Genomic DNA, 23,053 nt, shown 5'->3' on the forward strand with positions numbered 1-23,053 from the left:
TTCTACTCACTTGGGTGGCTTCTCAATGGTCCGGTACTCCTTGAAGGCCAACAGTTCCCGCTGGATGCCCTCCAGCGAGTTGGGCAGGTCGCGCTGCTCCAGCTCCAGTGTCTTTTGGCGGATCCAGCTCAGCAGGTTTGTGGTCAGACGCTCATACTGCATCTTCTTGCGATCGGCATCCATCAGCTGGCCCACAATCTGGGGGGAGATCGGGGGGAAATGGAGACGATGGATGGGATCAGTGGTTGAGCAACTTTCTAGGCCTAGGTCTGGGAGTGGACTCCACCCGGAATCTGAATCTGAATCTGAATCCGATCGGGGGGCCAATCCATTGTGAAGTAGAGCGTTAACTGTGGGACACCGTTACGCTGCAGTGCATCCACAGAGTAGCAATGGGACTCCTCCTCGCATTTGAATACCAATTGGGAATACTTACATTCGCTATGCGCTTGCCGCTCTTCTGTTCGTTCTTCATGCGTGCAAAGGTGTGATAGTAGGAGGCCACATAGGTCAAGATCGACTTTTCGTCGGGCCGGGCCGAGTCAACGTCCTCCGCATCGAGCAGACTGAAGGGGATATTGATTTCATGTTAATTCCAATGATATTTGCTTTAATGAATATTAAAATAAATTACCTGGGAATGCCCAATTCATTGGCGGCCGTATCGAAGGCATGATTCAGATTGTCCAGGTTAGAATTCTTCGAATTGACAATGGTGCTGTACTCAAACAGATCGGGACGGTGCGAATGGATGAGGGCATTGAAGCCCAAACCAGAGCGCCAGGAGTTGGTAAAGTCGGTGATGTTGACGCCCGGATAGCCATGCGTCTTGCGCTGGCACCACAACAACAGCGCATCTTTGGCGGAACGCTTCTCGCTGGACTCGTTCTCCTCATCCTTTTATAATTGGGGGATTTAATTAGGGTGACTTTAAGTGTAAGACTTCTATAACTTACCACATCGATTTCAATTTCCTGAATCTGAAACCGCAGAATGATGGTCCAGATGAGACCCAGAATGAGACGGGGATTGCCATCGACAATGTCCTCAGCACCAATGGACTCCAAGCGAACCTTAGGAGGAGAAAGAAGACCCAGCATTGCATTATTTCATTCTCTCTTTTTTTATGCGTTTCTTTTCTTTAGTTTCCTTCTGGATTTCCGAGTGGAGAGCAGGTGGAGTGGGTAAGCTGCGTCTCGGGTTACCCCAGAGAGTTCCTTCACAGATATCCAAACTGGGTCTGCCCCTGCCCAAGTCACGCATTATCAGGTGGAGGTGCTTGACCTCGGCAGGTTCATATGGGTCACCGTCGTCGTCTACACACATTTGCATTTATGTATAGTAGGTCAGGGCGCGGACAGGTAACTCCACACAGACGGAGGAGGCATAACTTACTAGCTGATACCGATCTAAATCGTATTATCATAGCTACAAAGTGGTCAACAGCATTTGGAGGCCGAGATTTATGGCCGAGGGAGGAGCTAAGATTAAGATGAAACAGCGCCCTGCATATTATTTATTTTTAATTTGGATATTTTGGAAATTTAAACTGATTTGTTTTCTAGGTTTTAAGGAAAATTTTATGTGATTGAGAGACGTTTCTTTAAATAAATCTTTATTGGAAATTTAAACCCTTTTGAGAGCTAGTTTTGTATAGGTTTGTATTTTGATTCCAAAAGAAACAATAAGCATGTTTGAAACTCAAAGTTTTAAATTAGAAAAAAGATATTTTATAAAATTAATAACAAGACTTTAAGATTATGAGCTAAAATTTAACTCCACAATAAAGGCATTAATAAAAATTAAATTAATAACAAAAATTCTGGGGGAAAAAAATATTGAAAAACATTTTACAAATATTTCCCAGTAGCACCAGCGGAAATATGAGTGCCCGAGCATTATGTTTCCTTTCCCAGAAACGTATTATTTTAATAGACTCCCTCAGAAAGTGTTTTGGTATATTTAAATGTTGTTTAAAACTACGCCATCTGGGTTCCCCCCGCCTCGGTCGTGGCTTGTGGCATGCTTCAATGAGTCCCCCGGGGGGTTCTTAGTATTCCACTATGCGTAAATCTTTCATTCCGGCTTCTTTCAAGCCCACAAAACCAATTAAAATGCATTCAATACCCGTGTAAAACACACAGCAGAGACAAGCCCCAAAACAAGCGAATTAAATACAAAATTAAATGGTGAAAAGTAAAACTGAAAAACTAAAAAACTTTCACTGCAACGGACAAGAGAGTGAAAGAGACGGGCAATGGGACAAATTGCGGCAAATTAATTGTTTCTAATTAGATTAGGACAGCGGCCCCTGGAAGAAGATACGAGAAACTATGTCGCACGCTAAGCTGCCACTTTGCACAATTAAAATCAAATGCACAACGAGCTGCAAAGAAAGTATTGTACCTGGAAAATGTGCCACGCCAGGTAAGACTCTTATAAGAAAGAAAAATGCATTAGAAAGTATGCAAATATTTCAGAAATTGCCAAGAAAAGAGCCGCACCGACGAAGAGGAAGAAGGCCCGGGCCAGGCAAGGTAATTAAATATATATTTTGCCATGTCTTGACGACGTCTCTCACTTCCCCCGAGATCCGAGATCCCAAATCCAAAGTAACACTGTGAAAAATACAAGCTCCCTATGCAATTATTTTTTGAAAAATAACTATTGATATGAAACGTGTTTTCTAACAATATCTAGCAAAATATTTTATATTAATTACAAAACTATCTAAATCTTTATAATAATCTTAAAATATATAACTATTTATTGTGTTAGAGCCCCCAATTTCTCCCAGTGCAGTTCCGCGAAGCCATGAGGAGAGCTCATATGGCAAACAAAGCACGCAATGGCCACGCGCAGCTGCGCAGGCGCGACTTGCACTTTCTACAAATGCGTAGAGCTTGCCACTCACTCTCCCAGCCTATCAGCCTTCCAGTCTCCCAAGACTCCACTCCACTCCAATCCACTCTCCCTCGGATTGCTCCTCCTGCTGGACACATGTCTCACCTTGGTGTGCAAGAATGCCAGACTCTTGTTGACATTTTCGATTTTATGGACGCGCATACGTCCGCTGTTCGGCTTGCCCAGTTTCTCCGACGATATGATCTCCAGCAGCTTCAGCAGCTTGATGCCATCGGCCAGGTCTGTGAATAGGTCTTCGACCTCCATTTTGGCCTAAAAAAAAAAAGCCCAAATAATATGTGAGTTGCATTCATATTATCTCTGTCGTAAGCTGTAAAAATTTCTTTCGATCAAAATTCAAAGTGAATGTATAATTCGGTCGTCGCGCAAGATATAGCTTTCATTTTAACACTCTATTTGGGGTTTTGTAGGGTTAATATAAAGCCTATGATAATGCAATTGATTGTAGGAGTCTCTTTATGTCTTAGGGAAATAGATACATTGTTTCTTTTATTATTTAAATAGTGAAAACCTTCTTTAATATATGTGAAATTTGTGATATTTTATAATAAAACAACCTTTAAAAAGTAATATATAAATGTAACAGATTAAACCCACTGATTTACTGTATAATATTATTATTTCTTACCTTGATGAGAAAGGAGTTCATCCATTTTGTGAATGTCTTCTTCTGGATGTGCAGACGCTCCTCCTGCAGCGTCTTGATCCGCTCATTCTCAAACTTGATGATGCCATCCCGCTGCGTCATGTTGGCGGAGTTGCGATTGGAGGGCGTCGGCGTCTGGAGCGCGGAGTAGCCTCCCGGCTCATATTGTGATGCTACATGGCACGACGAGCATGAAGAACATGGAACAAAATAAATCTCGGATTAGTTCAAGCTCGAAGTCCAACAAGTGCAACGTTTAGTTTTAGTGTTTGTTTTGGTTTTTAGACAAAAAAAAAATAGACAAGAGAAACGGGTAAGCCACCTGACAACAGTCCCAAACCAAAATCAATACCACAAATGGAGGAAAATAGAGGAAAAATACAGGAAAAGAGAAGTAATATACAAGGGGGAAGTTGGAGAGATAGAGAAAGCACACCCGTGACGTTCGTTCGCAATGTATTGATTCAGAGATAACAGGTTATCGCCAACATAATTTTTGCTTCTATAAAAAACAACAAACACACACAAAAAAAGCCACTGACTAAAGTTAGATCCCGCATTCCAAGGCGGTTCATTTATAGTTTACGCATTCTGTCAAGCGTAATTCCTAATTTTAAATCATTGTATCAGCATTTGCTAGCAATATCGCCGATTAGCTGGGGGAAGTTCTAACACAGAGAACCAAAAACCCACACCAAGAGGTTCTACTTCGACACCTCATCACGTAGTTGTATTTTTTGTCAGACTATTAAAGATAAGCCAGACCCCGAGCCAATTGGCTTTTAGGTTTTAGATCCTAATTGCACAAAGTTGGTTAAATATTTCAATGACTTGACCATTTTAAAAGTGTTTACAATATACTTAATACAATAAGTATTTCATGTAAGCTAAATAATGTTTTAATATTTAAATAAATATGTTAATCTTTAAATGGCTTTTGCTTTGCTTTATTAGCAAGTATTAATATTTTTCGTTAACTATTGCGATTATTCACCACTAATATTTAAATAATTTAAAGTTCAAAAATTATTAGTTTAAGAAAATATGTTTTTAAATTATAAATAAGACCGATGTAAGCGACCAAAATGCTGCCATCAGTTAACATACCCCCAGACAAGCGTATCGAGTAGCCAAAATAGTCGCCACAAAATGATATTGCCTTGGTTCTTATCAGTCAAAAGACGAAATTACTTCATACCCATGAAAAAATGGTTCACAGCTTTGTTACTTTTTATCAACGATTCGTTTTACGTAACTACTGGGCAAGAAAAAATGCCAAAAAAAAAAAAGTTCCGGGAAACCAGAGAGCGGAAACTGCAGAAAGCGAAAACGAACTACTTTTTGGCAACGAGCAACTGTAACAATGATTCTAGTCAGTCGCGACTCATTTGTCAAATATTTGCGGGGGCTTATCATCGTATGGCCAAAAAAAGTCAAGTTCCACCCAAAATTGTCAGATAAGAGCAGGTATACTTTCGCTTGGGCAATTGGAATTGTATAATGATCCCCAGGGAGAGCTTCTACGTATAGAAGTTCAAGTTCAAGTGGCGTGGGTGTTCCTGACACCATTTCCTATAGCACTCTCCTTACCCAACGACTGTCGCTCATATGATATATATCTCCTATATTCATTGCGTGTAAAGTTGGAGCGCCTTATGGTGTTGTTGTACTCCATCGTTTTTGATCACTGGAAATTTCGAGGGAGTTTTCACAAAATAGTGTTCGTTTGCAGCACCAAGTGCTAGCGAAACATTTAGAAAATATATTCCTTAAAAATATCGTATTCGGTTTCTTCTTCGTTTTCGATCGTATTTTGACGGAGCCACAGTTACTGCCAGAGCACGCGCCGTTTGGTCACTGAAACCCAAGAGGGGGGCCACCACCAATTCGTTCTGCCCGGAGTGGGGGAAAGCTTCCTCCCCCTTTTGAGCGTGTTTATCAGATGAATTAAAGGCCAGGCCAAAAATTCTTCAACTGAGCGCGCTATGGTGAATTCCTTTTATCGCGGCCAGCATTAAAGTTTAACTGATAGCACCTGGGGAAGGCAGTATAAGACAAGGGTTTGCTTCTCTTTCTCGGATCTGGTAAATCCTCTGGCAAATATTAAGCCCCGAGAGACCCTGGAATCAATATCTTATCAGCCGATAAATCCCACATACCACGGACATATGTTGGCAGATAGGAAAAGTCGGTATTTATAGCGGGGAATGCACTTCAATATCGAGTTATTTATGGGCCCTGTCAAAAGCCAAAAGACTAATGAATGGGCCATTAAATAAAAGCCAAATTTGATCATTCTTCGGTTTTTTTTCCCTCTCTCTGTGACATCATTCGAAAGAGTTATAATCTCGAAAATCCAAAACCTAGTGTCACATAGTCGTTAATAGATCATATGTATAATATATATGTACATATACACTATGGTGTGCCGCTAGAGCTGAGGTCACCTGGAAGGCATTTGCCGCCAGTTGGCAAACAGAACACTTCGCTTGGACAAATACAAAAATCAATTAAAAAGAGGTGAAAACTAAACAATAAAAAAAATATAAAAAAAATGGCAATAACAACTAGAACGGCGTGACAATAAACTTTACCATGCCGCGATAAGGTAGGTATGGGTCTTATCAGACTGTGTGAATTCCAAACAGAACCGAAGAGGTTCGAGTGGAACCGAGGCATAACTTTAGGCTTTTGCAGGAAAAACAATTAAAGTGTTTGATCTATAAGTTAATGCCAAAAAGGAAAGTTAACTTGGCTAATGAGAATTTCAATCCCCCGAAAAATAGATAAATATTTATATAGAGCTCGAAAAATGAATCCAAACTTTACATAACACCATGTCCGCACAAAAAGTCGCTGTAATATCCTTTTAAAATTTTAAAAAGCATTAAGAAACTATTTCTTATTAATTTCTAGCAACGTTACAAACATCGAACAAAAATTCAATCATTTCCTTTTCAGAAAATATCACACCAAGTGTTAGCTCATTTATACCTCATCTTGCACAGCTGTCTTTGCCCATAAACTATTTATATAACCCCAAGTTGCCGGAAAAAGGGAGGCAAAGTCAGGGACAAACTGTAGTAGTAGTAGTAGCTGAGGGTCGAATTCCGAGCATCCTGTTTACCGAAATAAACATATAGAAACCCAGAGCACATGCGCGGCAGCTGGAAACAGGAACATACACGGACACAGTGCTCCTCTTTTCTATTTTTAAATAATCAGAGCCACACTTCTCACTCATCGCAAAACACTTTAAACACGATTTCTTTTCTATATTTTTTTTCGGGGGTTCTGCTTGCCTCTCGAGCAGATCTTAATCTCCGAGTGTTCCATATAACCCGGTTAGCTAATGAACATGGCAATAACCTTAGCAATCGTGTAAAAATTTACATAAATCAATAAACATTTAGCGCGTTTTGTATACTTAATTTTTATGGGAATTATGCAAAAAGTCGCACATATTATTCGCTTGCCAAACCAGCCGCTTAGACTGAATCTAATGATACTTAAAAGTATATCAGTGAGGCTCTTGGCTTTTAGCTTTTAGCAAAGTTGCCCATTTAGATAGCATCCCAAGTCGTTACCTGTTTTAATTACATTTGCGTGACTGATTGAATATGACTGATAAAAACCTAATTTCCTTGTCATCTCTTTGTAATATTTGTCTCCGAAAATAATGAGAACTGTGTAGAGCGCCCAGCAAATTAGGGAATTGGTGGCTTTGTTGTTAAAAAATTTCTATGCATAAAATTACCGCATCAGCGGGCTGAAAAATTAAAATTCAGTCAGTCAAAAAAGAGAAGAATACCTATATGAAGTAAAAAAAAAAAAAAAAAACAATGTTATAAATTCTTTTGTTGTGCCTGGCATGTTAAACAATTTTCAAAATCCCAAAAAAAGAAGAGCTAAAAACAATTTTAAAGAGAAAACAGCAAAAATGGAGACGATAAGAAAAAACGACAAACTTGGGCCTAAGTTTAGAGACAATAGTTCCAAACTGGAAATGATCTTAGGGCGTTGCTATATTCTTAAGTCCCAAGTCCAAGAAAAATCTAAGATTTATGTATGTATCTCAACGTCAATTAATTAACATTTTTTATTCGAAAAGCCGAAAACCCTCTTCAAATCTGGACTCATGGGTGTAGCTTCAATTTGGGGCGCTCTTTAAAAATGATTACCAAACATTTTGGCTGATTATTGTCTCACATATAGAGACGATGATACACAAAAGCCAAAAGAAATATTACATACTTCGTTTGGCTTGTCTGCGTCTTCATTGCCTGCCTTTTGCTTTTGTTGAAATCGAAATTGTTTATAGAGCTTTAACTTGGATCGTACGTATGTATGTACGTACGTGTTGGACTCTACGATGTGCCACAAGAGTTATTTGCAAAAATTAGTCAATGTTGAGCTCACTTTACCCTTTTCAAGCTCCCCTAGCTGGCCTGCTCCTCGTGCTCATTGCCTTTATTATTATTTTTTGGCATTTGGTCACGCCCCCCGGAGGGGCTGTACAATATAGTATTATATACACCCGCAACCCATGTTATTTTATGATGACATCACCGTGCCTCCGAGCCAGAGTTTGGTTCATTTCAAAGCCAAAAGCCCGAAATTCAATTCGTTCTTTGGGTTCTGCGCATGCGCCACCACTAGCTACCGAATTTGATGAGATTTTCTCCCCATTTCGCATTCTCCGATTGTGTTCATTTTTCTGTTTTGTCGGTTTTGTTTATGCAAATGCCTGGAATTGATTATTTGGGGCGCCGCTTCAGCGGTTTTAGCTCAATTTTTTGTTGACTTTGGCAATGAAACTGCGTTTCAATAGAGGCTTTCCAACGGTTTAACGCTTTTCCCGAGGCTGGGAAAATTCTTTTGAGCCAAGCTGACTGAGCCCAGCCGAAATCCGTGAAATAGTCAAATGATGAGATCACTCTTTCCCCAAATAGAAATCTCTGGGGACAAAAAGAATAAAGAAGACAGCAGCGACGCCAAGCTGAAGATGGTAAATTCGAATTCGCAACGGGTGTTATTCATAGATTCCATGGATATGAGGGCGCCAGACAAAATTTCTCCTTGAGCTTACTTCGCTTTTATCTTGTTTTTGCTTAATAAAAATCAATTAAAAGTGAAATTTGCAGACTGGGCGTTGCTAACACAACATTTCTCAATTTGTAATCAATTTTAATCGATTTGAGTTTCTCGAACTAACCAAGTTCTTCGAAGCCCAAGAAGATTCATTAATTTTACGATCAAAGAGGCACGCGTCTCTACTTAATTGTGGCATAATTAAGATTCGTTATGGCGGATATATAGGCCCATTAAACCAGATGGTTTCCGTAACAGATGAGGAGAGTCCGAGTCCAGGAACAACAGGTTTGATTGATTTCCTCAGATTGTTGGGGAAGTGCCAGACAATTAGAGTCTCGCGGAATTAGCGATCCAAAGGGGCGTAAAGTGTGACTAAGTCGCTGCTGTGATTGATTATCTAATAGGCACATACTACTAGTCAGACGAGATATTCCCTTGTTTAAAATAGTATTATTAATTTGGTCAGGTGTTTGTAATACTAACAAAATTCTGAAAATTCTGTTAGGCTTAATCATTTTAAGAAATTATATACCTATACTTTCCTGCGAACGTTCTTGTCAATAAAATTGATAATACCTGCTGTGGTATAAGCTTTCTAAATCGCTTTTTCTTTTTTTCTGTAACGGAAACAGTTCATGAAACTCGATAATTACTCTTAACCAATCGAACTGAAATTTGGTAATCTCTTATGGGAAAATATCATACTTTCACTTGCCCAAGCGGAATGACAAAAGACAAGAAAGGAAGCTAACTTCGGCACGCCGAAGTTTGTATACCCTTGCAGATTGGTTTTGATGTTTATTTTATAGATTTAAATGCTGAAAACACTCACAAAACAGAGTTTCATTACATTTTACCTATACTTATTATGTTTACAGTTTGACAGTTACAGTTTTACATTCTCAGCTTTATATATTTTATACATTTACCGATCGCTTCTATGGCAGCTATAAGATATAGTTGTCCGATTTTTATGAAATTTATACCAAAATTCTAGAATAATAAAAAAAACGTATATCTCAGAGTAAATAAAAATGCGTTGAAAAACAACGAAGCTATAATTTTATTTCTATTAATTTCTCGATCGTTCCTATGGCAGCTATATCATATAGTCGTCCGATTTTCATAAAATTTTTACCAAAATTCTGGAATAATATAAAATGGCTATATCTCAAAAATGATGCAAAAATATTGAAAAACAGCCAAGTTATACTTTTTTTTCTAAAAATTTATCAAACATTTGTATGGCAGCTATATGATATAGTCGTCCGATCCGGCCCGTTCCGACATATATAGCAGTGAGAGCATATAGAAGACTATATGCAAAGTTTCATTCAGATAGCTTTAAAACTGAGGGACTAGTTTGCGTAGAAACAGACAGACAGACAGACGGACAGACGGACAGACAGACAGACGGACAGACGGACAGACAGACAGACGGACAGACGGACATGGCTAGATCGACTCGGCTGTTGATGCTGATCAAGAATATATATACTTTATAGGGTCGGAAACGTCTCCTTCACTGCGTTGCAAACTTCTGACTGAAATTATAATACCCTGCAAGGGTATAAAAATGTGTTGAAAGCCAAAACAAACTTTTAATGCTTTGAAGTCGTAGCTCCTCAGTTCTACACGTACCAATTGTATCTATTTGTTTGTTTTCTTTCTTTCGGTACAAGCTGGTTTCTTTCTGATTAATTAGTTTTTTCTACCCACTTCCTACTACGGATCGTCGAAAAAAATATGACTTAATCACAAATGATTTGCATATGGGGGAGAGAGACTGACTCTGGGGCTCAATGAAAGCCGCAACACGTGTGAACCCAAAAACGGAGGCTTAAAGCTGAGTGAGTCATTTCGCAGACATTTTGGATATAGTATCTACATATCTATATATTGGTATATTGGCATATATCACCCATATTAATGCCTGGCACTTATGACAAACACTATCCACTCATGGCCAAATCCAATATTTGCTTAATAATCTAACACTTAGGGGGGCTTTGAAGATATTTCCGCCGCGTTTCGCAGGAAGTTTCGTAAAGAGTGTTATCGAAAGAGGTTTGGGTTATAGTCTCGGTTGGGTTATTTTCCAAAACAGAATAAGTTCAGTGGGGTAAGGTCGGTGGGTCGGTCCTATCAGTAGCAACAGCAGCAGCAGCAGTAGCCGCAGCAGCAACCCTTCTCTTCGCTTTAGTTTTAATTAAAATGTACCAAAACGGCAATCAAACGATCGTCTGACAAGCAGCGAACATTTCAATTTCATTTTTGACAGCCAGCGCGACCCGAAAATGTCACGAAAACAAAAAGAGGCATAAGAAATATATATCATCTAGTCATAACTCGTATCTTAAACATCTATTTGAAAAGACTTTTAATTGAAATTGAAATCATGTGAGAGACGAGGCGGGCGCGGGACCCTTTGGATGTAGAACTCCATACTCTGCCCATTGAATTTTTAATTGGCTAAGCCTGAGAACCCAACAGATCGTAGACGCACATAAAAATGTTGACTCAAGTGTCTTTGACGGGCCATAAAAATAAATATAAAAATCATCATAGAACAAAATATAAATTTGTAACATTATGGAAGGGAAACAATCTGAAAATATTTATTGATGGATAGATAGCCTTGTTGTGTAGTTTAACATTGCTGATAATGCTTATAAGTTATGGATTTTAAATGAATTTCAAACGATTTTAATGCGTTTTTTACGAGACACGAACTCTGATGATATGGGTTTGTTATTACAGACAGTCAAAAAAATAAATAATAAATTTAAAAAATGAATAAAAATTGCATTCCGACTTCAAAAAGGCACGTTGCGCAAACCACAGACCACCAAAACCGGGCAGCGAAAAAGTCAAGTTTACAATTACACGACAAAAATTCAGATTCGATGACGTTATAAGCAAATTGGAGAATATTTTTCAGTTTTTTATTGGTTTTTTTTTTTTTTGCGGTTTTGTGTTTAAACATTTTATGCATAATTTATTGCCGAGTGGCTTTTTAAGAGCGCTCGAGACAAGAGAAGGAGCTTCATTCAGATAAAAATAGCAAAGAGCGATCTGTGGGAAAGACTGGCTTATTAAGAGAGACAGAGAGAGATCTCAGACATCTCACTTTTTTACTGACCCTAAACATTTAAGATTGTTTGCAATGAGATTTAATTTAAGGTATCTGTGAGATTTTTTGTAAATATCTGTATAGTATAAAAAGGTTCGTGCACAGTAACTATGCACTTTTCTCCAATAAAAAGCGAAAAATAAACATAAATTATTTCTGTAATCTACAAAAATAAATATTACCCTATATATACTATTATTATTTCCACAATTTGTATCCTAATTATTATTAATTCCTAAATTATATACAAAAGTATATCAAGCATATTCGGCTTACAACCTTGTTGTCTTTCGACCAAAATCTTCCTATCTAGAAAATGAGATTAAGCTACCATATATTTCAAAGCTAATACCTAGATACAAATGTAGCTCAAAGCCACTTGGCACATTCCTCTAATTAAAGCGAGTCCCCTGGGGGAATTCTCTTTCGATATCACACTGCCGGGTGGCCGACGGAGTGTAGGAATGCAAAACTTGTTTCTGCCCTGCGGCATATGCAAATTCCGATTCCGCGATTCCCATTCTCAGATCGCTGATGAAGACTTTTGCTTTGCTTGTTCGCTCGGCGTCATAATCAAAATTGTAAATATGAAATAATAAAAAAAAAAAAAAAAAATATATATATACAAAATAAAGATCATAAGACTTCACGCTACAATGCTAAACAGACGCAAACACATCTCTTTTCGAACGGAAACCGGTAAAAATTACAACAAAAAAAGCCCAAAAGAAGAGCAGTCTTCTGGAGAATTCATTTTTTGTCTGTTTTTTTGTATTTTTCGGAAAGCCGTAGCTCCACGTAGCTGTTAAAGTTCCCCCTTTTTTGCACCGCTGCTTTCCGTTCGAAGCTTGTTGATTGTCTGATGTCAGCGTTAAAGTAAATATTTTTTTATTTAAGCGTGTAATTTTATTTTCAGTCACCGGCGCAAAGCACGAGAACTTAACCTTTAGGCAAGAATCTCTCTCTTTATTTTTTACGAATTTCAGTTAAGAAATAGTGTTATATAAGCGGGTCTCAAGGTTGTATTCGACCTGGTTAACGCCACTGCATGCAAATGTGATTCCGATGTGACTAGTCACGACCTTAAATGCTTGATCATCGCTGATCACTGTTCCCAGCTAATTAATCAAGTCTAGACACAAACACACACAACGAACAGTATTCTCAGAAAGTGTCTGGAGACAGTCGAGCTTTCCCAAAACGAATTTTAGGATATTTATTTACTATAAACTTACTTTAAAATTAAATTAAGTTAAATCAACTTCAAAATAGCGAGAGAAAAAAACTAAATTACAAAAACGTAATTTATTAAGAACAACCGTTTTAATTAAACTGATTGCAAAATGTTTAAATACTTTGAAACTGCACAAATTGCACAAGAAAGAAACTTGTTTGAATCGGGGTCTCCGTTAGTAGAGTTCTTGAAGCTAGACTGTAACTTAGCCTGATCTATTCTCTGTGTCACTGAGAGACTCTGCTTGTGAGTCATTACTCCAAGTTCTGACATCATGGAGCTGTTTCCATCGATTCCCTCTGCATGCGACGCACTGTGTGCATGCAATCAGTTTTTTATCGCAGTTCGGCGGCAGTTATCACCTGGCCAAGCACTATCTGCACTTTATACAGATAGCTGCTGCTTCTATCTGCAAGGGTCCAAGTCCCACTAAGAGCCATAAATATTCCAAGAATCGGCTAAAGAAAGTCATAAATTGCTGGGGACAAATTACTTTAGTCAAGTCACCTCTTTCCGTTCGCCTTCGAGGCCCCATTAGCAGCAGTAGCAGCAGCAGCAGCAGTTGGTGGCATTTTAGTTAGTCGCTTTGGTAATTTACTCAAGACATTTCATTTGTGTCATTATCATCATCAGAGGATGATGATGAGAATGGCTAAGATGGCTGGCTCTTAACTGATCGCTTAGCCAAATCCAAATCCATGTGAAAGAACTGGAACGCTTATAACATAAATAACAGCAAACTCACGCACACACGAAAATCGGCGGAGAAAGAAGAACAATTTATAAAGTACGCCATGGAATGCTAAGTGAAAGACGAACAGAACAACTGCCAAAAGCCTCCAGCAAGGTAAGCCGCCTGTACATCGCGGACCGCCTCGAACTGGGCTCAAATCCATACGAGCAGGGCTCTGGGCAGACACTGCAAGAAACGAAAGGAAATGGCCAAGCAGAAGACCATTCTCCAACACTTTTATTATATTAAACTGCTGTATTATTGATATTATCCAGTTTTAAGACCAACTAATTGGTAATAAATAACAAGTTTTAAGACTTCAAACTAGGCATTAAAATATATAAAGGTGCTAGAGCTGTCTAGTTAATTAATTCTCTTTGATGTTTTTTGTTATTATTATTAGATACATCATAATATTTTCCTCTCTGTAATACCTTTTTGTCTTTTGACAGCCTTCACAACAGCTGGAAAGAGCGTTGGGGTCCGCTTAAATTTTTGGCATTTGTGCTTTGGCTCTGTTACGCTTTTTGATTCCGATCGATGTACGCAGCCAGGTATGCAAAACAGGGAACCTTAAGAAGGGGCGCTCTGCCTTTTCGAAAACAATTTACGAGTTGCGCACATGCGCATTGTTCTTTTGCGGCGCTCAGCTGCTGCAGGCGCATTAAAATATGGAAAATATACCAAGAAATCAATGCCCCAGACACAGAGGGGAATAATACTATGACCATCAACCATCAACACCTTCTCCATGGGATGTTGGTCGGCCAAAACACCGACACAAAAAGCCAGCAGGCCAAGGAACCAACCGCTAGCGGCACTTTTATGGCTTTATCTCTTCCCGCTTTGCTGCTAACGACGCGATGACATCCATTAATAGTTCCCAGGAAATCTTCGGGCCCCCCAACACATATACCCAGCCTGGCACTTTGCTTACTGGGTGTACTTTGGAAGAAAGGGTACCAAAACAAAGGAAAAGCCGTAATTAAGGCAAAGAGTACGAAATTCTACCGCTTCCAGCCAACGGAAACAAAGTGCGCAAAATGTAATTAATTGCCACAGGCCCTGCCCTCCTCTTGGCCAAAAGAGCCGATTCATATGCAGCCACAGTACGGTTCGCAACTGTAAAACAATACAGAGATCTTCCGCCAGTGATCGTGTATTCAGAAAGCCATGGTGGAGTAATTTGGTTAAAGAAAGACGCTTCAAAAAGTTAGTAGAATATTTGCTTTAAAAAAAATTATGTTATCAATCCTTTAATTCATTGTTTAAACTCCCTGCAATCTGTACAACGTAACTTACTTTATAATTTCTTCAGACACTGTCCGGACTCTACAGAAGACTTCATTCTCACGAGGCTCCTTTTATAAACTTTTTATGATATTTGTTGTTTATTTGACTTTGCTCCGACGCTTTGTTTGTTGATCTTTTTTGCAAACTAATAAGCTAAATATTTTGATTGGACCCGTTGCTGCAAAATCCAGAGAAACAACGCAGAGAATCGCTAAATTTGCACGCTCACAGACACATGATTAAATTTGGCGTTGTCTTTCGGTTTCGAGGAAGTTTCTCTGATTTGTGGACTCTCTCGGATGATTGGCAAATTACTTAAATTTAAGACCCACAGTCAAGGCTATATTTAATGCCTCTATCTGTTGTTTGTGGCATTTTATTTTCGTCTGATAAGACGCGTCGTTTCTATTTCTGCGCTACTGGTGCCTGGACAAACACAATTTGTCTAACCGGAATTTCGACTGCTTCCGCTGGATAAGTCGGGTTCCATTGACTCCAAGCAGCGAAGCACCCGAAACACTTGCCTCCTCCTCGATTAGCCAAATTCCACAGACTCGCCAAAAGCAAAAAAGCGAAAAAAACAAAAAAAAAAAAAAAAAGACAACGAAAAAAGCTAGAGACAGCTTCATAATAAATAAGCTTAAATGCGAACAACCTGCTGGCAATTGTTTATGGCCCAAGTCCAAGAAACTCGAAAGCCCAAGACTTTTGGAGCGAGTAAGAGGCGGCGATGGAGAAATTTCACTTGCCAGAAAGGAAGGCAAGAGCAAGTTTCAAGGTTGCCGGCTATAAGATAGCTCACGATCTCCGCAGATCCAAGATATAATGGCACTCAGGTGGGGCCCGATTCGCTCTGGGATCGAAACACAATGGCAGCCATAGGTGAGCGTAAATCAAAAACATATAATAATAGTGCGAAAAAATGTCAGGTTCAAAGTTTTAACACAAAGCTAGATTGGCAAACAAATTTTTGAGTGATTTGTCCATTTCAATTCTTTTTATCAGAGATTAGAAATTATTCAGAAGAATTTCCTAAGATTACTCCTTGTAAAAATTATTGTAAAACTGGTATTAAATAAAAAGATCAAGTCTCTAAAAATATCATTAAAAACCTCGAATTTTCTCACCACCTAGTATAAACCTAGAAATTCTCGACTAGAATTACTACAAACTTATTCATGACGTACAAATAAACAATCTTGCACTTTGAACTTTAGCCAGAAGTGATCACTAATCACAAGGCAACAAAGTAACAACTAAAATTCCACAACGTTCCCATGAAAATAAATAATTTCGCTCACAAACTTTTTGTGTGGGCACATTTCCTGCGTTATTTATTGTTGTGCCAGGGTAACGCTGGTGATAAGCTTCTTCTGGGCAGATTTTGTTGTTTTTTTTTTTTGTTTTTTTTTTGGCCACATGCAACCAAAAGGCGACTCTGACTTACAAAATACTAAAATAAAAATCAGAAAAAAAGAAAGCAAACTGCGAGTGCGAGTACAAAATACAAAATACAAGACAAGAAGAAAACCAGTTCCAGAGCAAGTTTACTTGTGTTGTTGCGGTGGCGGCTGGGCTCTTATAGCCTTGAATGTGCATTTCACGTTGTCGCTGGTTTTCAGTTTTCGGTTTTTGGCGCGCGCTCAGGAAAACATATAAAAAACTGGTTAAAGCCAGCCAACCAGAGTTGGCCAACATTTTCCCAAAGTTCCCCGAAGACAAAAACAAAAAACCACAAAGTGATAGACAAGTGAAATGAGCAGCCAAAGAGAGCGAAAAATTCTCTAGTCTCTAGTTCTCTAGCGGTTTTTTTTTTTTTTTTGCACACAACTTACGGTTATTTTCTAATTACTTTCCACGTGATTTGCATGCACTGAAAAATACTTTTAATTTATATCTATATCTGAGGGTTTCTTTGTAGTTAAAAAACAATCATTATTTGACATAGATCGTTATTGCCTATCTCATAGTATTTTATGAGGATATATTGTCAATTTTTTTGCTTTAATTATTTGTATACTTTAATGCACTTAAAGTAAATGTCAGAACCAAAATAACTTTGATTATGATAACTTATCATTGATAAGATAAAGACATCATTATAGTATAGTATGCCATGATATATTCACCTTTTCTTTAATATAAATTATTTCTTATCATATTATTGTAATATTTAAATAACTAAAATGTAAAATGTAAATTTTAAATAACGTTTTGTTTGATTTCTTGTGGTTTCAGGGTAAAGGGCAAAACAAGATGAGATTATCTGAATCTATAATAGTAATCAGTCAATAATTAATTAGACCACTTGAAATAAATAAAATAAATTCCTTAACAAAAAAAAAAAAACGTTGGGATTATCATTAAACCCATCATTCAAACTGATCGTGTCAGGCGGCATTTTGTTGCCAATGGGGGTTCTCCTCCGATCGTTCGTCTTATCAATTTGGCAAGTGACATACGTTATTTTTAATGTTTTCTGAATAGATTATTCACAATCAATGATGTTGGACTTGCACCCACAGATAAGCGCAAAATGGGTTAAGCAATATTTAATAATATTGCATGTAATTGACAATGTCAACGGAAACAGATCGGAACAAGGCGGTCCGGTCGTATATAGCGGAGCAGTCTGAAGAACCAAGTCCGAGTTCAGCAAGTCAATTGCCATTAAACTGGGACGAACGGCCTTTCATTTAATTAGGGGTAATTGCAACTCCCCTCAGAGCTTGCACTTGAGCAATTACAGCAATTAGGCTATTGTTTTATCTTTATGATTCAGTCCCTTTGATTTTATATCCACTCGAAAATGATCGAGAAATTGGGAAACGAGTAAAAATGTACACTACGAATTTTTTAAGATTAGATAGATTTATGTATAAACTTAATAAATATTTAAAAATGATCAAGACATTGAGAACATAATGAAACCCATGTTTAAGTCATTTTACTCCACATTTGATTGATTGCCATATGTTTTAGAGTACATTTACTGGTTTTTACTATAAAATAACATTATAAAATGCAACCGAAAATTTTCCGAATGCTCCAATTTCACTCAAAATTCTTTATGGAAAGTTCAAGCTAATAAAGTTCGACTGTAAATGCTTCATAAATGCTGACACAGCGATAACACTACTACATTTCGGGTTAAAAAATCACAAAAAAGTTGTTCTAAATTCGCTTTTTTTTTATGGCTTTGATTGATGGGCAGGCGGTGCGGTGTGTTCCGAAAATAAAGCCGTGATTGATTGGCTCTTTGGCTGATTTTGAATGGGATTATATGCACAGTTTACACTGACCAACAAAAAGGGAAAGGGAACTTGAAAATCAAATAAAAAGTACAGCGCACAAATTGCGCAAAATACCAAAGAACGAACGCCACACCAGCTCCAATCAGACGGCAACAGCTCCAGTACGAGCCAGCTGCAGTGCAGACATCTAATTGCCTTGAAAGGGTGAAACAGCAACAACAAAGCGCCGAGTTATAAACATAAGCGCATGTGCATTTGTATATTTTGTATACTTTGTGTGTATTTTGTGTGCGGGGGAATGTACATAAAAAAATTCAAAAATGGACCAACTGGGTCTCCCCTCTCTCCCAATAGGATTTGTATTTCGCCTGCAGTTTTGCAGTCACTGGACGAGTGTTTGTTGCCGTTCTTGCACTTTTCCTGCCGCGATCGGCATCTGTTTACACTTGCACGGACAATTGGGGTCAATATACTAGGACCTTATTTTATAAAATTGCTTTAAAAAAATATAAACTGATTTGTAATTGTAATAGATTTATCAGATTTATGGGTTACTTTTATAAACAACCATTGAAAACCAAAACACAATTTTTTATTAGTCTTTAAATAGTAAATATTAATGTAGAATTCAATAATTTGTGCTTCCCTTACAATATATGTATGTTATATTCAAATCAATTTAATACAATTAAAAGTGTGATTATCGAAATGAACACAATTGTAGGCGAGATGCCGCATTGGGGGCGTTGGCATCGCCCCTCCTTTTACATCTCTCTCCACCTCCTCTACCGTTTGCACTCTTTTCTCCTTTCTCTCAACTTGGCCTTGTTGCACTTCTTGCTGTTGCTGCTGGCCTCTTGGCTGACCCGTTAAGTGTAATTGAATTTAAATGGCAATTGTCTTGACGAATGCAATAAATGCATTTTGCATTGTGCAAATCACATTGACGGTTAGTGGCTCTCAAACTGCAGCTTAACGGTGCTGCAGAATGCCTAATGAACGAGGGGGACGACGAACGGCAGAGCGAGACAGCAACTGCCCAGGCGGAATGCGGTTTAAAAATAAACCAAGCCCAGAGCGAGACAGCGAGACTGCCAGAGTAAGAGAAAAGGGGGGCGAGTGCGAGAGGGACAAGCGAAGCCAAAACGTGCTTTGGCTTAGACCCTATTTAGCCTAGTTTAGCAGAAATACTACAGGCACTGGCCAACAACTGACGAAGAGAGTCTGGCTCAGAGACACCTGTGTTGTGCCGAAAGAGAGAGAGGGTCTTCCCCCCCTCGTTATGCTAATTTACAACCCAACTACAGGCGTAATTCCGTAATGAAAACTACTAAGTGAAGCTATTTTAAAAATAGTTTAAAATCATAATTGTCTTGGAATTTGTTATTTTAGAATTATTATAGTTTAACATAAGCCAACAATTAATGTTGTGTTTCTGGCTTTTTCATAGTTTTCAATCTGTTCTATGAAAGTTAGTTCCTACTACCCCCCAAAACTAGTTTCCACCTAGGCGAGGTAGACTGTATAACTTGTATGGTGGACCGACTTGACTGTCTGCCTTTATCTGACAGGTTGGCAATTTTACGACCTGTTCGCACGCAACTAGGAACCTACAGGGTGAGGATCTTCCCGATCGGGAAAGGGAAGACCCTTCTTTTTCCGCATACAGTTTTACAGATTCGGAAACCCTAGCGATTATGCAACACCTTGCACCTCTAGCCGGGCTTTTATTATTATTGGCTTACATGTGGAGCATCGGACCGTAAAACGTCCGCAATTCTGTTTTACGATCTTTTCCACACGCCATTCCCATTCCCGCTTCTAGGTTCAGTTATTGTACAATTCCGGTTTTGGGACTCACCTTTGACAGCCTCGTAGTATCCCAAATCCAGCGTGAATGATTTACGTTGATGTCCTGGCACTAACAAAAATATATATCTAGAATATCCCCAGCCTGGATTACGGCGGCGGCTTCTTCTTCTTCGGCTTTAGCTGCTGCAATTAACATAAATTCCCGTATTTATTTGTTTTTCGTTTACAATTTTCACTACGATCTCTCCTTCTCGACTCCTCCTTCTCGTTTTTCTTCGCGGCACACACACGCACTCGCACACAAACAAGCGAAAGATGCAGGGAGACGCGTAAAACCACGAAGATGGATATAAAAAATGAACCAACGCGAACACGAGGATGAGGAGGAATAGAAACGGAGAGGAGCAGTAGTCGAAGGGGGGTATGGAGCGGGATCAGTAAAACCGGAAAGTTGTTTTTGTTGCTCTGCCATAAGCGGCGTTCTTGTTGTTGTCTCTCTTTTGGTTTTTTTAGGAAAAGAAAACGCCGAAAAAAGTGTTAAAAACCCACGAAAATCTCCGCAGCTTGGGAAGAATACGGCTTCGGATTCGGATTCTGTTTTAATTTATGCCAAAGAATTTTTGTCACTTGTTTGGCTGACCTTAATAACAAATTCCAATGCACACACGCACACAAACACACAGCACGCAAAAACCAGCTTTTCGTTTTCCTCTTACATGGTCGTTTTTTGTTTTTTTGGGATCAGTAATTAGAAAGAGCCGGCGCAGCAGCAACAGGGTTTTCTAATTAGACCAACTAAGCAACAACAACAAGAGCGACTTAAAAGAGAGCAAATAAGAGGGAGAAAAAGAGAGCTGATTACGTTTTACTCAATGGCTCGGTTGATTCTTTCTTGTTTTTGCACGGCGTTTTATATATTTGTTGTTAGCGGTTTGGCGATTCAACTGGTTTGGTATTGTTTAGTCCGCGCGCACGTCTTGTCAATTCGCCGTTTTTTTTTAGAATGAGCGCAAAGCAAACGGGGAAGAATACACTTTCAAAACGGCCAGTGTGACCAGCGGCGGTCTTGAAGATCGCCCAGTAGCACCAGCGTGACTCACGAGGTAAAACTCTGGTCACTTTGAAAGAGGCGCTATTTTTAAATGGAGCTTGTGTTTAATTGGTTGGTGATCACCAAAATGTATATCAATTAGCTTTGTTTCTATTCTATTCACAATTTTAATATATATAATTTTTAAATTTTTTAAGGGGTTACATCGTTAAAGTTGTCGGAAATTGGCTAAAATTTTATTTTTCCAAATGTGTAAACTCGAATGCCGGTTTGTTAAGGTAATAAAAGAGCTTTCCGAACTAAATGTAGCTCACTTAAATATGAAAATTAAATATTTTTTAAAAATATGAATGTGTATATGTGTATATACCAAAAGTGGGCGGGTATGGTATATACTGACTGCAAGGTGTCATCTCTAATTCTCATCCTCTTCTTCTTCTTCGTGTTCTTGAAACAAAAGCCGAAACTGAAACAAAAACATGAAGAGTTTTTTGGTTTTCCTGCTGTTTGCCTTCATCCTTTGTGGCCAGTGCAACCTGTTGCTGGCGAAGTCCTGCAAGACGCTGCTAGGCGAATTGGGCGACGGGCAGATGTATTTTATCTACTGTGCCACAACAAAGTCGGTGCCCGTTAAAATTTGCGTTGGATGCGACTTGGAGTACCACAACCTCGTCGGCCTTTATAACAATCTCATGGCGAACGAGAACTGTTCCAAGCTGTATCTAGACTCGGACAGGATCAACATTGTGCCCACCACGCAGGGCATCCTCACGAATCTCTGGGAAAAGGCCAACTGCGATGGTTCGTATTTTATTCAGGGGATTCCCAAAAATCTTAGCGTTTCCGTCCCCCAACAGATTGCAAAAGGGCTAATAATTCATACAATTACGACCATTACTCCACAATTTTTGATGGCTGCTTGGCCCGTAACAAGGACGACGTTTGCAATGCCTGCAAGGTGGACTATCTGAATTTGAACACCTTTTACAAGGACATGGAGAAGGCGAGCAAGGGCCAAGTGTGCTTCGATCTGCAGGATAATGTGGGTATTTTAAGCTTTCAACGGCTGAGTTATGAACCACTTTGATGGCTTTCCAGATGAACCGCACCCGCCTCAACTGGTCTAAAACCCTGAAATGCTGCCAGCGAGAAAGCAAGCTGAATAACTTTCTCATCGCCGTGGCCGTGGTTGTCCTGCTGCCCATTGTCACCTTCTATGTCACAGCAATTGTTGTGACCAAGCGCCGGGAAGCCAACCATGGTTTGCTCAACGAGCAGGGTAAGCAAGGAAACCCTTATTCAATCGAAACAGTAATTACTACGTAATCCTGTTGTAGAACCCGAGTTGGATGCTCCTTCCACTACCACGATTATAAGCGCTGCTGTACTGTCCACTCGCAGTGCCGAACCCGCTGAAGTCTCGGCCACTACGGAGAAGATAGCCAATGTGCTGAATCAAGCCAGTGCTGAGCTTTCGGATGATTCCAGCAACGACGAGAGACCCAATTTGAGGCAAAAGCAAGCAGCTCATCCCAACTTGGAATTGGATTCCAGCAGCAGCGATGAAGAGCCATTGAGACAGAAAGTGTTACGCAAAGCGGCTGCTAATCCGCAATCGGATAGCTCCAGTGATGATGAGCCCCTGGTGAAACCGAAAAGAGCTTAGGGGAACCAAAGAAAGGCACTCGATGGTAAGATGAAAGCAACAGTAAAAGCTTGCCTTTTACTCTTATTTTTCACATTTAAGCTGCTCATGACTATATCTAAGGAAAAACTCAAGTTGATATATTTTTCTATATAGAAATGCATAAGCCATATAATATGTACATATGTGATAACACAATAAAGTACCAAACATTTTATATATTTATAAGCAGG

The 23,053-nt window shown here is 39.0% G+C and overlaps 2 protein-coding genes across 7 annotated transcripts in view; one reads left to right on the forward strand and one right to left on the reverse strand.

Moving 5' to 3' along the window:
• The window catches only part of kst (spectrin beta chain, non-erythrocytic 5 kst), a 34,615-nt gene extending 13,497 nt beyond the window's left edge, over window positions 1-21,118 (reverse strand). For 2 of the 5 annotated variants that reach the window (XM_070285692.1, XM_070285691.1), the window contains exons 1-7: window positions 5,162-5,404; window positions 3,554-3,744; window positions 3,010-3,177; window positions 957-1,073; window positions 635-897; window positions 437-566; window positions 11-198 (exon numbers count right to left, since the gene is read on the reverse strand). In XM_070285692.1, the coding sequence (XP_070141793.1) occupies window positions 11-198; window positions 437-566; window positions 635-897; window positions 957-1,073; window positions 3,010-3,177; window positions 3,554-3,744; window positions 5,162-5,246 (1,142 nt within the window). In that variant the 5' untranslated portion in view covers window positions 5,247-5,404. Of the gene's footprint in view, window positions 1-10; window positions 199-436; window positions 567-634; window positions 898-956; window positions 1,074-3,009; window positions 3,178-3,553; window positions 3,745-5,161; window positions 5,405-20,173; window positions 20,308-20,986 lie in introns of those variants that run through there. The other 3 variants (XM_017165726.3, XM_070285693.1, XM_070285694.1) reach the window with 3 other exon arrangements.
• Window positions 21,119-21,609: 491 nt separating this feature from the next.
• LOC108073856 (osteopetrosis-associated transmembrane protein 1) lies at window positions 21,610-23,048 on the forward strand. Of its 2 annotated transcripts, XM_017165639.3 has the most exons (5): window positions 21,610-21,976; window positions 22,033-22,217; window positions 22,274-22,454; window positions 22,513-22,866; window positions 22,923-23,048. In XM_017165639.3, the coding sequence occupies exons 1-4, from the start codon at window positions 21,655-21,657 to the stop codon at window positions 22,839-22,841; spliced, it is 1,017 nt and encodes a 338-aa protein (XP_017021128.1). In that variant the 5' UTR covers window positions 21,610-21,654; the 3' UTR covers window positions 22,842-22,866; window positions 22,923-23,048. The 2 variants fall into 2 exon arrangements, with proteins under 2 accessions (XP_017021128.1, XP_017021127.1); XM_017165638.3 differs by having other exon boundaries at window positions 22,513-23,048.
• Window positions 23,049-23,053: the final 5 nt, after the last annotated feature.

The sequence above is a fragment of the Drosophila kikkawai genome, chromosome 3L (assembly GCF_030179895.1).
Source record: "Drosophila kikkawai strain 14028-0561.14 chromosome 3L, DkikHiC1v2, whole genome shotgun sequence".
Classification (NCBI taxonomy): domain Eukaryota; kingdom Metazoa; phylum Arthropoda; class Insecta; order Diptera; family Drosophilidae; genus Drosophila; species Drosophila kikkawai.

What these genes read in the sequence shown, in the direction of transcription:
- LOC108073856 (XM_017165638.3), top strand. Translation starts at nt 21,655, where the DNA reads ATGAAGAGTTTTTTGGTTTTCCTGCTGTTTGCCTTCATCCTTTGTGGC. An exon ending in GCTTCGATCTGCAGGATAAT is followed by an intron (nt 22,218 to 22,273) that starts GTGGGTATTTTA and finishes ATGGCTTTCCAG; the next exon opens with ATGAACCGCACCCGCCTCAA. An exon ending in TGGTTTGCTCAACGAGCAGG is followed by an intron (nt 22,455 to 22,512) that starts GTAAGCAAGGAA and finishes ATCCTGTTGTAG; the next exon opens with AACCCGAGTTGGATGCTCCT.